A 12795-nucleotide genomic window follows, 5' to 3' on the forward strand; every position below is an offset into this window, starting at 1 on the left:
CCAACTTTTTCACTCTCCACTTTCACTTTCATCAAGAGGCTTTTTAGTTCCTCTTCACTTTCTGCCATAAGGGTGATGTCATCTGCATATCTGGGGTTATTGATATTTCTCCCGGCAATCTTGATTCCAGCTTGTGTTTCTTCCAGCCCAGCGTTTCTCATGATGTACTTTGCATATAAGTTAAATAAGCAGGGTGATAATATACAGCCTTGACGTACTCCTTTTCCTATTTGGAGTTGGACATGACTTAATGACTAAACAAAAACAGCTGGATATATGCAGAGGAGTGGGATTGATCATACACTAATTCTATTCTTAGTTTTCTGAGGAACCTCCAACAAATAGGTCTTTTACCTCTTGTTTAGGTTAGGTTTATTCCTAAGTTTTTTGTTTTTAATGTGATTAAATGCATTTTTTAATCCAGATTCAGTATCAAGGAGATTTTTCTGGCCTTGTCAAGTGAGTATATAGCTATGTTTCTTGTTCTGTACTTTGGCACTGCATATATAATATGAGAAATATTATAATATATATATAACATTGGGGTTTGGTAGACTTATTTGTAAAATAAAAATTCAGACTTGGTTTGTTTTTAAAGGTTGGCTCTTTGACTCTGGTTTACACTCTTCTAAAGTTATTTATCCATTCAGACTTTTGTCATCTTTGCCAATTTGGGTATTTTGTATTTTTCTAGATATGCATATTTTGCTTAGGTTTTGAAAAATATTGGTATAAAGTTGTACATCAAATTTTCTTATAATTGCATATATGTTTTGATATGTAAAGAAAAACTGAGAAGGGTATTTAAGAAACTTAATAATATCCTGATTATCTTTGGAAAGTGGAAGTGGAATTATGGGAACAGGAAACAATAGTCTTTAGAAGTCTTATGTCCATGGGCAATATGAGAATTTCCAAATGATGGACCTGTTTTACTTTCATAATCAAAAAAAGAGTATTATTTAAAACTTTAGAATATGAGAAAGTATACAATATTGTACATAAATAGATTCATCTTGCTAGTCCCAGCACATTTCAGTTGTGTGTTTTCTTCTCAAGCTGGCCTCTGGACTGTCTTCACACTGGGCGGCGTGGGCAGCAAAGTGGCCGCTGCCTCAGAACTTTCTTCCCCTCTGGCCAACCAGAGTCTTCTGCTCCTGCTGGTGCTGGCCAACCTGACAGATGCTGCGGATGCGCCAAACCCCTACAGGCAGGCCATCATGTCTTTTAAGAACACACAAGGTTTGTGGTATTTTTTTACTCTGAATATTCTTTTCTAATAAGGAAAGAGGGTATTGCTTACTCCAAATTGTTTACTGTTTTTCAGCAGTGGGGATATATTTTCATATTGGTTTAAGATGAGAAAAACTTAAATTTTATGTCTGTATTCTCAGGAAGGTCAAGTAAATTTAAGATGATAACTACAGTTCTTTATATCTGTATTTACATTTCTTTCCAAGATAACCAAGCCAGCATGGGCTTAATTTGGATCCACATCTCCTACCTATTGTGGCTTCCCTGGTGGCACTAGTGGTAAAGAATCTGCCTGCAGTGCAGTAGATGCAGGAAATGCAGGTTCAATGCCTGGGTCAGAAAGATCCTCTGGAGGAGGGCATGGCACTCCACTCCAGTATTCTTGCCTGGAGAATCCCATGGACAGAGGAGCCTGGCGGGCTACAGTTCATAGAGTTGCAAAGAGTTGGACACAACTGAAGTGACTTAGCACATAGTCCTCCCTATTAGGTGAAGGAATTAACCAGGAAATGATATGTTGTTTGAAATTTTTTATTTAAAGTCTGTGTTCCAGTTAGAGTTTTATAGAACTAAAAATAGTAACTGAGCTTAGCAAACTTTTCCTGCAAAGGGGCAGATGACTTTGTAGGGCCTTTGGTCTCTGTCACCCCACCTCTTACCTGCCCTTGTAGTATAAAAGCAGCACAGAAAGAAAGGGAAAGTCACTCAGTTGTGTCCAGCTCTTTGCAACCCCATGGACTAAAGAGTCCATGGCATTCTCCAGGCCAGAATACTGGAGTGGGTAGCCTTTCCCTTCTCCAGGGGATCTTCCCAACCCAGGGATCGAACCCAGGTCTTCTGCATTGCAGGTGGATTCTTTACCAGCTGAGCCACCAGGGAAGCCCCAAGAATACTGGAGTGGTTAGCATATCTCTTCTCCAGTGGATCTTCCCAACCCAGGAATTAAACCAGGGTCTCCTGCACTGCAGGCGGATTCTTTACCAGCTGAGCTACTAGGGAAGCACAAAAAAGCAGCACAGGTAATACATAAGCAAATGAGCAAGGCTGGGTGCCAGTAAAAGTTTATTTCCAAAGCAGGTGGTGGACTGTCTGTGGGCTGTAATTTGCCAAACCCTGAAGTAGAGCATGCGCAAATATTTCCATATTGAAACAGTAATCACTTATCAAAAGGTTACATTCCTAAAGCAAGATTAATATGGTAGCTAGGTTTTCAAAATACATCCAATACTAGTGTAATTAAGATGGGTTAGAAGCGCACGTTCAAGGCTTCTGGTGTCCTATGCTTTGTTCCTTTCCAGAGCTGTGCTAGAATGTTTCTTATAGACAGCGGATGAATGTGCCAGTTTTTGTGCCTTTGTCAATTCTGGCATTATTATTTGCAGGGGATATGTGTGTCTAGGGCTTCCCAGGTGGCACAGTGGGAAAGAATCCACCTGCCAATGCAGGAGATGCAAGAGTTGCAGGTTTGATCCCTGAGTCGGGAAGATCCTGTGGAGTAGGAAATAGTAACCCACTCCAGTTTTCTTGCTTGAAAAATGTCACAGACAGAGGAGCCTGGTGGGCTACCGTCCTTAGGGTTGCAAAGAGTTGGACACGACTGAGCAGATGCATGTGCGTGCGCGCGAGTCTCTAACAATTTAATAGGTAAGTAATGAAAACCCACACTTCCATGGCTATTCAGTGGTTAAGACTCTGCACTTCCAATTCAGAGGGTGCAAGTTTGATCCCTGGTTGGGAAACTAAGATCCCATATGCCATGCAGTGCAACCAAAAAGAAAAGAAATGAAAACCCATGTATCTAATAATATTTTGTATTCTCATTTCTGTACTCTTCTTAGTGACAGTGTGACTTTAGGGTTAAAAAAGGAAGTTTTAGAGGCAAGGTGAGCTGAGTTCCTGTCCTACTCCTGTTACTTCAGAGCTATTAAGCCTTTTACAATAAACCTTATCAGGCCATATCTCATTATCAGGCCAATATCAGGCCTTATCTCAGTAAGCCTCAATGGCTTTTTCAGTAAAATGAAGATAGTTTTACCTAATCAGATTTGTATAAGTACCGCACAAAGTAAGGTTTTAAAATAATTAGCTCGGACTTGGCAGCATAGCACGTGTCCAGTATATGGTATCTGCTGTTGTTACTTTTGCTGCGCTAGCCAAAGGATACTGTTCAGGGTTGAACTTTTAAGAGGCATCTTTGGAGAGACTGTGGTATAGTGATTCAGAACATTGGCTTTAGGGTTAGACTGACCCTAAAGGAGTCATATCCAAGATTTTATTTTAAGTATTAGATTCCTTATTAATGAAGCAGGGATTATAATCTCTGGCTCATAAGGTTTTACAAGAATTAAGTGAGCATTTATCATAGGCTAGACTCACTAAATTATTGCTGCTTTTGTAAGAAACAGTATAATGTGGTGGCAACAACAGGAGCCAATCTGTGTTTACTCAGGAATGTTCTTGGAAAAGTTGATGTATGGCAGAGGCCATCACAATATTGTAAAATAATTGTCCTCCAATTAAAATAAATAAATTTTTTAACAAGTTGCTTAATCTCTGTAAGCCTCTACTTTGTAAAACTGGTCAGAATAATGACATGGTTGTCATATGGGTTAAATAAGAGATAATATGAATAAAGCTGTCAGTATAATGGCTGGTTCATAGTACTTACTAGCTAGTAACAGACACACAACATATGTATTCCATTTGTAGTCAGTCTGGTGAACTTTTTATTTTACTTCCATTGTAAGGAGGAGTACTATGTCCAGGACCCTCCTACACTGCATCTTCTGTAGATTGTGTAATATTTGCATCCTCAATATATTCAGCCCTTCCTTTTTCCATCTCTTGCAAAAATATAGGTCAGTCTTAACAAAACAGTTACTTTTGTATGTGTCAAAAATACAAAGTAAGTACTAAACAAGGATTAGGGTTGAAAAAATCTGTGTTTTGAATGTGGAAGAAAAGTGAGGGCATTTTGTAATATTGTTAAAGATATTTTTAGGCACATTATTCTCACAAATGTAAAGTTTAGAAAGGAAAATCTGAGAAGCATACTTTGCTGGTACACGTTTCTTTTCCATAAGAGCATGGCTTCTGGAAATGTTAGAACAGTGTTGTTGGTTTTTTGTTTTGTTTTGTTTTGCTAGTGGTTCTGTGTCTTGAAAAAAAAAGTTCTTTGTGCCTACTTGTTAAAACATGTTAAAATATTGTTCTTTGTGCTGTCTTGTGCTAGTGTTTTATCTGTTAAAACTATAATTTTCTCTTAAGACAGTTAACCTAACTTTACCTCCTTTTTAATTTCCTAACCTTGCTTGCTTCAGTTTTTAAGCAAATTCAGTAAACTGTAGGAAAGGGACTATGTCAGTTTTGGAATATCAAGAATTTTTCCTGTGTGGGTTGTAATTTATGCTTTTCATCACTTCAATAATTCTACTTAAAAAAAGTTTCTTAGTAGTTGTAGTCAAGTAGTTGTAGTCAATTAGTTTTAAGTTTTCCTTTAAACAACAACGTTTTATAAGTTTTCCAGTAGTTGTCTTAGATTTGGTATGTTCTGTCTATTATAGAAGACAATGTTGAGCAAACTGATTTTAATATTTTTGTTATTTAAATTATATATTATCCTAGCCACTTTCTTCATAAATGGATTAATTGCATAGATGAATACTTTAACTGATAATTCATTTGAAAAAAATTAACTTCAAGGCAGTTGTTTTGTTTTTTCTTTTTAACTTTTATTTTACAAGAGGATTTCCTGTTTGTCTCTGGATATTTTTATTTAGGACTGATGGCTGTTTAGTTTTGGTATTAATAACAAAGCATTTCAATGTCATGGTTAAATTATATGTGTTAGAGGTTTGTTTGTTTTTTTTAACCTACCTCCATAGCTGTATTTATTTAAGTTTATATTTTATTGACAGTTTAATTCAGCTGTATTAATGCAAAAATAGTAATGGAGTCAAACTACATGACTTAGTTTAGGTTTTTTTTTTTTTAATACTTGGCTTAAAAAAAGCCACTCTGTTGCATGGTATTTGCTCATATATTAATAATCATTGGAAAGCTGTGGCTTAGATAGTACTGAGAAATAAATTGTCCTAGTTTGGGTTGGATTGGGTTGGGTTTTTGTGTTTCTTTTTGTGGGGGATTTTGTGTGTGTGTGTGAGAACATTTCAATTCTATTCTCTTAGCACATTTCAAATATACTATCAAGTGTAGTCATGTTTTAGTTTAGTTCTTTTTTAGAGTAAAATTTAGAACACCAATTGCAATTTTGAGCCTGAAATGTAGCAACTTATATAAAATTAATTGGAATTGAATGGTATACATTAACAGTGCTTTTATTATTTATATCAGGCAGTCTAGAAAATGTAATGTTTTTAAGATTTTGTGTTTTCTGTTTTCCAGATAGCAGTCCTTTCCCCTCGTCAATTCCACATACTTTCCAGATTAACTTCAACAGTTTGTACATGGCCCTGTGTGAACAGCAGACATCCGACCAAGCTACTCTTCTTTTGTATACATTGCTCCATCAGAACAGCAATATTAGAACATACATGTTGGCTCGCACAGATATGGAAAATCTTGTAAGTATCATATTATGCATAGTGTTTGTATTTTGTAATATTTTGAAGAGTAATTTCTTTTCCCAGGAGGATATGTATGTTGTTTGCCTGCCTGCAAAGGTGGATGGTCAAGAGTTTGATAGGGAGGTGCCACCAGGCAAAGGCCGAAGTCTGAGTTTTACAGTGTAGGAGACAGTGCACGTAGAGATGGGGGGTCACAGAGCAGAGCCCGAGGGCACACGGCACAGCAGGCTTCCCTGTCCTTAAGGTCCTGAACAGCCAGCCTGCCGCCCGTGATTCAGCCTGGATCAGTCCCACAAGACATACTGGCTACCATTCTCAGGAAGATGTATACCCTCTTGGTTCCTTTCCACTACTAAGTGTCCACCCACCATGTTCAAGTCACAGTTGCTGTGTATTCCTGATAAGTATGGCTAAAAGGAAGGGTGATTTTTTTTCAACTGAACTCCCAAATGTCCTATCCCTTCAACCGGCTTAGATGCTAAGGCTGTCTTGAACTCAGTTCCTGGAGTGTTATAGTTATTTTAAGGCACCATTGTCAGGCATCAGATAATCGCACTTTATCCTTCACTTGTGTGAATGAGATTGGTTCCAAATTTTTGCTCATAGACAGAAACCCCTCTAGGCAATCACTGATTTCCATTGTAACTAATATGTAAATAATAATGTTTCTATGAAAAGTAAACTACCTCACTAAGGTGTTAATGTCGCATTTGAAATACATAATATCTAGGTAACGTTGAACTATTCGTGCATTAATAAAATTGTGACCATCTCTGAAATAGCCAGCAGCTTGCTGGTGGCAACAGGAATGTCCCCTCTACACCAGTTTTTACAGACTGATAGCAGGATTCCCCAGGGATTTGGTGGCCATTTTTTTCAGCATTTAAGATGAAAATAGTAAGCATGGAATGTTAGAATTTGTTTGAAGAGTATATTCTATGTCAGAGTGACACTAAGGACAGAAAAATATGATGAAAGAACCTGTTTGCACACCAGCTATATGTGGAAAGCATTGGCTTAAATAGCGAAATTGGGTATGACAAGGTTCTGTTCATGTGAGTAAAAACTTGTAAAGAAAAGGCTTATTTACTAATGGGTGAGTGAATATAAGGAGACAGTTCTGCAGCATGGTGTAACCTAAGGGAAATGATGGCAATAGGCAGAAAGCCCATGACATCGTCTGCTGTAGAAAGTTCCATGGTAAGGATGTTTGTTGGTACATAAGATCATGCAGGAGAACAATTGTCTGTATATGATGACTTAACACCAGTGAAGAGTTAAAAGGTTTTGTTTGGGGATTTTGGGGGGGAGGAGTGGGGAGAGGTGAGTCATGTATTGATATATTTGTTTTCATTTTTAATGTTTTGCATAGATTATTTTTATTTTTTTTTAATTTTATTTTATTTTTAACTTTACAGTATTGTATTAGCTCCTCCAAACATCGAAATGAATCCGCCACAGTTACACCCGTGCCCCCCATCCTGAACCCCCCTCCCTCCCCCCTCCCCACACCCTCCCCATAGATTACTTTTATAATATTTTAGCTGATGTCCTTCCCTGTCCTTTTTGTTCTGTAATTTGTTGAATCTGATTAGAAAATATGGCATTGAAACATGTATAATATCATATATGAAACAAGTACGCCAGTCCAGGTTCCATGCACGATACTGGATGCTTGGGGTTGGTGCACTGGGACGACCCAGAGGGAAGGTACGGGGAGGGAGGAGGGAGGAGGGTTCAGGATGGGGAAACACGTGTATACCTGTGACAGATTCATGTTGATATATGGCAAAACCAATACAATATTGTAAAGTTAAAAAAGAAAATAAAAAAAAGAAAATATGTTACTGGTAGGAAATTCACTGTGCTGGTCTGATTTTGTTGTTAACAATTCTTTTATCCTAGCAACTTTGCTATTAAAAAGGTAATGTTTGACATATTACAGGGTTTCTAAGAACGTTGTTGTTTTGTCATTAAGTGGTGTCTAACTATTTGTGACCCCAAGGACTGTAGCTTGCCAGATTCCTCTGTCCTTGGGATTTCCCAGGCAAGAATACTGGAGTAGGTTGCCATTTCCTTCTCCATGGGATTGTCCTGACCCAGGGATCAAACCTGAGCCTGCTGCATTACAGGTGGATTCTTTACCAAATGAGCCACCAGGGAAACCCTGTTTCTAAAAGTACCATACTGTGTAAGTTCCTGCTAGGCTGGAGACATGCCTCTGTTGAGTGTCAGGTGTTGGCCATGAGCCTAAGTGGTCTCTGTAAGCTCAACCTTTTTTTGGCTGCATTGGGTCTTCATTGCTATGCACAAGCTTTCTCTAGTTGCAGTGAGCTGGGGCTGCTCTCTAGTGGTAGAGCACAGGCTTCTCATTGCCATGGCTTCTCTTGTTGCAGCACTTAGACTCTACGGCCCAGGCTCAGTAGTTGTGGCACACGGGCTTAGTTGCCTTATGGCATGTGGGATCTTCCCGAACCAGGCATCAAGCCTGTGTTCCCTACATTGGCAGGTGGATTCCTAACCACTGGACCACCAGATAAGTCCCTAAACTCAAACTTTATATGGTGGCAGAGCTTTACAGTAGGGGATGGTTTTCTCTTCTGATACCTTACCTTAGCTCTGCAAATGGAAAGTAATTTCGGTCACAGGCTGATTTGTGAAATTAAAGCAAAGGATATGTGATAAAAGTATAGAAGTTGAAAACATTAGTTTTATAATAAAGTAATTGAAATAATAAATTAAAATTTTTATTCACTAGGTTTTACCAATTCTCGAGATTCTGTATCATGTGGAAGAAAGAAATTCACACCATGTGTATATGGCCCTTATAATATTGTTGATCCTTACAGAAGATGATGGCTTCAATAGATCCATTCATGAAGTGGTAAGTTATCTTCACGTTAATCAGAGCTACTGAATGGACATATCAGTCCATAAAATTTACCACCCTTAGTGTACCCTTCTTCCTTCTTTTCCTTCTAGTAGATGTTTCTGCAAATGCCTGACTTAGTATTTTTCTTCAGATTTATGAAGTGGTCCTTTTTTTTTAATCTTCTGAATGACTATTATTAACTGCTATTAAAAACTCTCCCCAAATAGTTTCTTTAGTTTTTTAGATAGAAATGTTTTAGATGGAAATTTAGATAGAAATGTTTATGCTGTCCTGAAGTCATTTTTCCTCTCCATTTCCACTTTTTAGTTGTGGTGGAAATGATCAAGTAGATTTTCTCCTTTTATATAGAGTGAATGAAAGAATAGGGAAGAAGGAAAGGACTGAAAAATTGTTTTATAAAACAATGTAAAATAGTGTACTATAATTTAACTCCTTAAATTTTAGTCTTATCAGTGAGTTCCGTTCCCAAACTGGTTTTCTCTTCCTCAATGGTATTTTGTGTCCAAGTAATTCATGTACATAGTTTTAAAACTTACACAGAAGTACTGGGTTTCAGTGCAAAAGAGCAGACCCCATGTCCATCCCATACCTGATTGCCCCTCCCCAAAGACAAATGCCATCAGTCCTGTCCATGTTTCTAAATATTTCTTGATTTTTCAGATTTATAGATACTAACTGTTACCATCCTAAGATAGAATATATGGTATTAGTTCTCCTTACCATACATCTTGAGTGTGCCCTCTGGGTTCCTAGGCCTGTTTCCAGCACAGAGACTTTTTCCTCTCCCATCTTATTACCGTTCTGGGATAACTCAGCTTTTTACATTAATGTGATTTTGTTAACTGTTACTCTACTCTCAGATGGACTGTGTGGTAACTGTGTTTCCTTTCTTGTAAAATGGTTTAATTTTTCTGTAGAACACCATTGCTTTATGTTCATGTACCAGTCACTAATGCAACTCCCACTACTTCAACAAAACTGAAAATCCCCTCTCAAGCTATTACAGCATACTGCCTATTTTCTCAGTTTCATTTTTGTTTTTGGCTCCTGTCTTCATCCTCATTAGGGGCTTTCCTCAAATGTGTGGTGATTCTTGCTTGTTTATTTCTCTTTAGGAGCAGGCACTAAAACTTTGTTTGAGAGTTCTTTGTGTGGGCAGGACTTATTCAATATAATGTGCTCTACATAGTCTATTTCTCTGGATATCCTGCTCTCTGTAAGCCTTTTCTTTTGGGGTGGTCAATTTCTTAGAAGGGATTCTTACAGTCTACTATGGGGGTCTAGTATGAGACGAGGCTGGGAGCTTCTCTCTTCAGGTATAAACACTTACTTCTTTAGAAGAGATTTTATGTGATCTTTTCTTTCCTGTTCCCATTGAAATTATCTTTGCCTCTTATGTAGTATGACCATCATTTCAACTAAGGTTTAAGGAATACTAGTGCTAGAACAGAGAAGGCAGTGGCACCCACTCCAGTACTCTTGCCTGGAAAATCCCGTGGACGGAGGAGCCTGGTAGGCTGCAGTCCATGGGGTTGCTAAGAGTGGGACACGGCTGAGTGACTTCACTTTCACTTTTCACTTTCATGCACTGGAGAAGGAAATGGCAACCCACTCCAGTATTCTTGCCTGGAGAATCCCAGGGACAGGGGAGCCTGGTGGGCTGCCGTCTGTGGCGGTCACATAGAGTCGGACACGACTGAAGCGACTTGGCAACAGCAGCAGCAGCAGCAGTGCTATAGAAATAGGATAAAACATATAAAATTTTTGATCCTCATATTTAGTAAAGTACCTCAAGAAAAAAATTTGCATTGCTTTAGTGTTTTTTTTTTAAAGAGCATTTAGCTTTCTTTTGATAAGGAATAAAAAAGTATGATTTTTAAAAACACTTTTCAATTAAAGTACAAAATAGAAAGTACACAGATTTTAAAGGTACAACTTGCAAGTTTCTATATATGTATGTACCTGTGTTCATAACACCCAGATCACGTTATTGAACGTTTCTTAAATGGCAACCCGCTCCAGTGTTCTTGCCTGGAGAATCCCAGGGACGGGGGAGCCTGATGGGCTGCCATCTATGGGGTCGCACAGAGTCAGACACGGCTGAAGTGACTTAGCAGCAGCAGGATAATAGAAGACTCTCTTTTGCATATTGTGGTCAATACCCCACACCACCCAGAGTTAACTACATTCTAGAAGAATTCCCTCCCAGTAGATTAGCTTTTACCTCTTCTTGAAATACAGTTGTTTCTGGGGAAAAATTGGTACAGGATACATGGACTCTCACAGCATTTTTCTTAAAACTACAGTTATTTCAAAATAAAAAAACTTATTAAAATTTAATTTAAAACAGTGGGGAGAAATTTGGAAAAATACTTCTCAAGAGAAGATATATAAACACATGGAAAGTATATAAAAATGGCATATAAGTAGATAAAATGGTATATAAGTATATAAATGGTATATAAGTATATAAAGTAGATAAAAATGCCTGTCACTGGGCATTAGGAAATGAAATTAGTGTGTTCTCTTTTATTTTGGCTTCTTTCACTCAGCATAGTGTTGCTGAAATTCACAAATGTTACTGCATTGTTAGTTTGGTTTTTTGGATTGCCATATACTATTCCATTCTGTGGATATGCCACTGTATATTTATTCATCCCCTTCTTGGTGAGTATTTGGCTTTTTTTCCACTTGGGGCCTATTTTTGCTAAAGCAGCTGTGCATATATGATCCAGCGATCCCACTCCTGGGCATATATCTAAAGAAAACCATAATTCAAGAAGATACATGTACCCCAGTCTTCATTGCAGCACTGTTTACAATAGCCAAGACATGGAAGCAATCTAAATATCTACTGGCAGAGGAATGGATAAAGAAGATGTGGTACATATACACAATGGAATATTACCTAGCCATTACAAAGAATGAAATAATGCCATTTACAGCAACATGGAGATTGGGGAAATATTGTATGATATTGCTTTTAATGGGCTTCCCTTGTGGCTCAGCTGGTAAAGAATTGGCCTGCAATGCGGGAGACCTGGGTTAGGAAGATCCCCTGGAGAGAGGGGAAAGGCTGCCTACTCCAGTATTCTGACCTAGAGAATTCCATGGACTATACAGTCCTTGGGGTCGCAAAGAGTTGAACACGACTACGCAACTTTCACTTGCTCTTATGGGAAATCGAAAAAGAAATGATTCAAAGGAACTTATTTGCAAAACAGAAGCAAACTCACAGACGTAGAGAATGAACTTATGGTTTAAGGAGGGACGGGTGAGGGGGAGGGATAGTTAGGGAGTTTGGAATTAACATGTACACACTGCTATATTTAAAATGAATAACCAACAAGGACCTACTGTATAGCACGAGGAGCTCTGCTCAATATTATGTAACAACCTAAATGGGAAAAAGAACTTGAAAAAGAAAAACACATGTAATATGTATAACTGAATCACTTTGCTGTACACCTGAAACTATTGCAGCATTGTTAATAAACTGTATAGTAATATGAAGCTGAGAGTTTTTAAAAATTAGTTCTGTTTTCACTGCATATGCTATAATTAAATTTTATTTCTATTTCTTGTTGAAGAAGTATAATCAAAGATTTGTACATTTAAAAGTTTAAGATCACCCTCGTGTGTGTTCTGATGATACCATGGATAGAAAACTTCTTTTAATAATTTAAAAATATCTATTTTACTTATTTTTGGCTGCACTGGATCTTCATTGCTTTGCTTGGGCTTTCTCTATTTGCGGTGAGCAGGGGTTTCTCTTCGCTGTGTTGTGCGGGCTTCTCATTTTGGTGGCTTCTCTTGTTGCAGAGCACAGGCCCCAGATAGGCAGGCTTCAGGAGCTGCAGCACGTGGACTCAGTAGTGGGGGCTCATGGGTTTACTTGCTCCGCGGCCTGTGGAATATTCCTGACCAGGGCTGGAACCCATGCCCCTGCTTTGACAGATGGATGGGTTCTTATCCACTGTGCTACCAGGGAAGTCCCAGCAAACTCTTTCTTCATCAACATTGTCTGTTACCATATTCGTTATCTGTTTTTCAGTCTCTTTC

At 38.2% G+C, this 12795-nt stretch overlaps 1 protein-coding gene across 6 annotated transcripts in view; it reads left to right on the forward strand.

Moving 5' to 3' along the window:
• Positions 1-12795, forward strand: part of DYM (dymeclin) — a 399581-nt gene that overhangs the window by 150760 nt on the left and 236026 nt on the right. For all 6 annotated transcript variants that reach the window (XM_045164045.1, XM_044934602.1, XM_006075242.3 and 3 more), the window contains 3 exons: positions 1060-1242; positions 5659-5837; positions 8599-8724. In XM_045164045.1, the coding sequence (XP_045019980.1) occupies positions 1060-1242; positions 5659-5837; positions 8599-8724 (488 nt within the window). The remainder of the gene's footprint in view (positions 1-1059; positions 1243-5658; positions 5838-8598; positions 8725-12795) is intronic.

The sequence above is a fragment of the Bubalus bubalis genome, chromosome 22 (assembly GCF_019923935.1).
Source record: "Bubalus bubalis isolate 160015118507 breed Murrah chromosome 22, NDDB_SH_1, whole genome shotgun sequence".
NCBI lineage: Eukaryota > Metazoa > Chordata > Mammalia > Artiodactyla > Bovidae > Bubalus > Bubalus bubalis.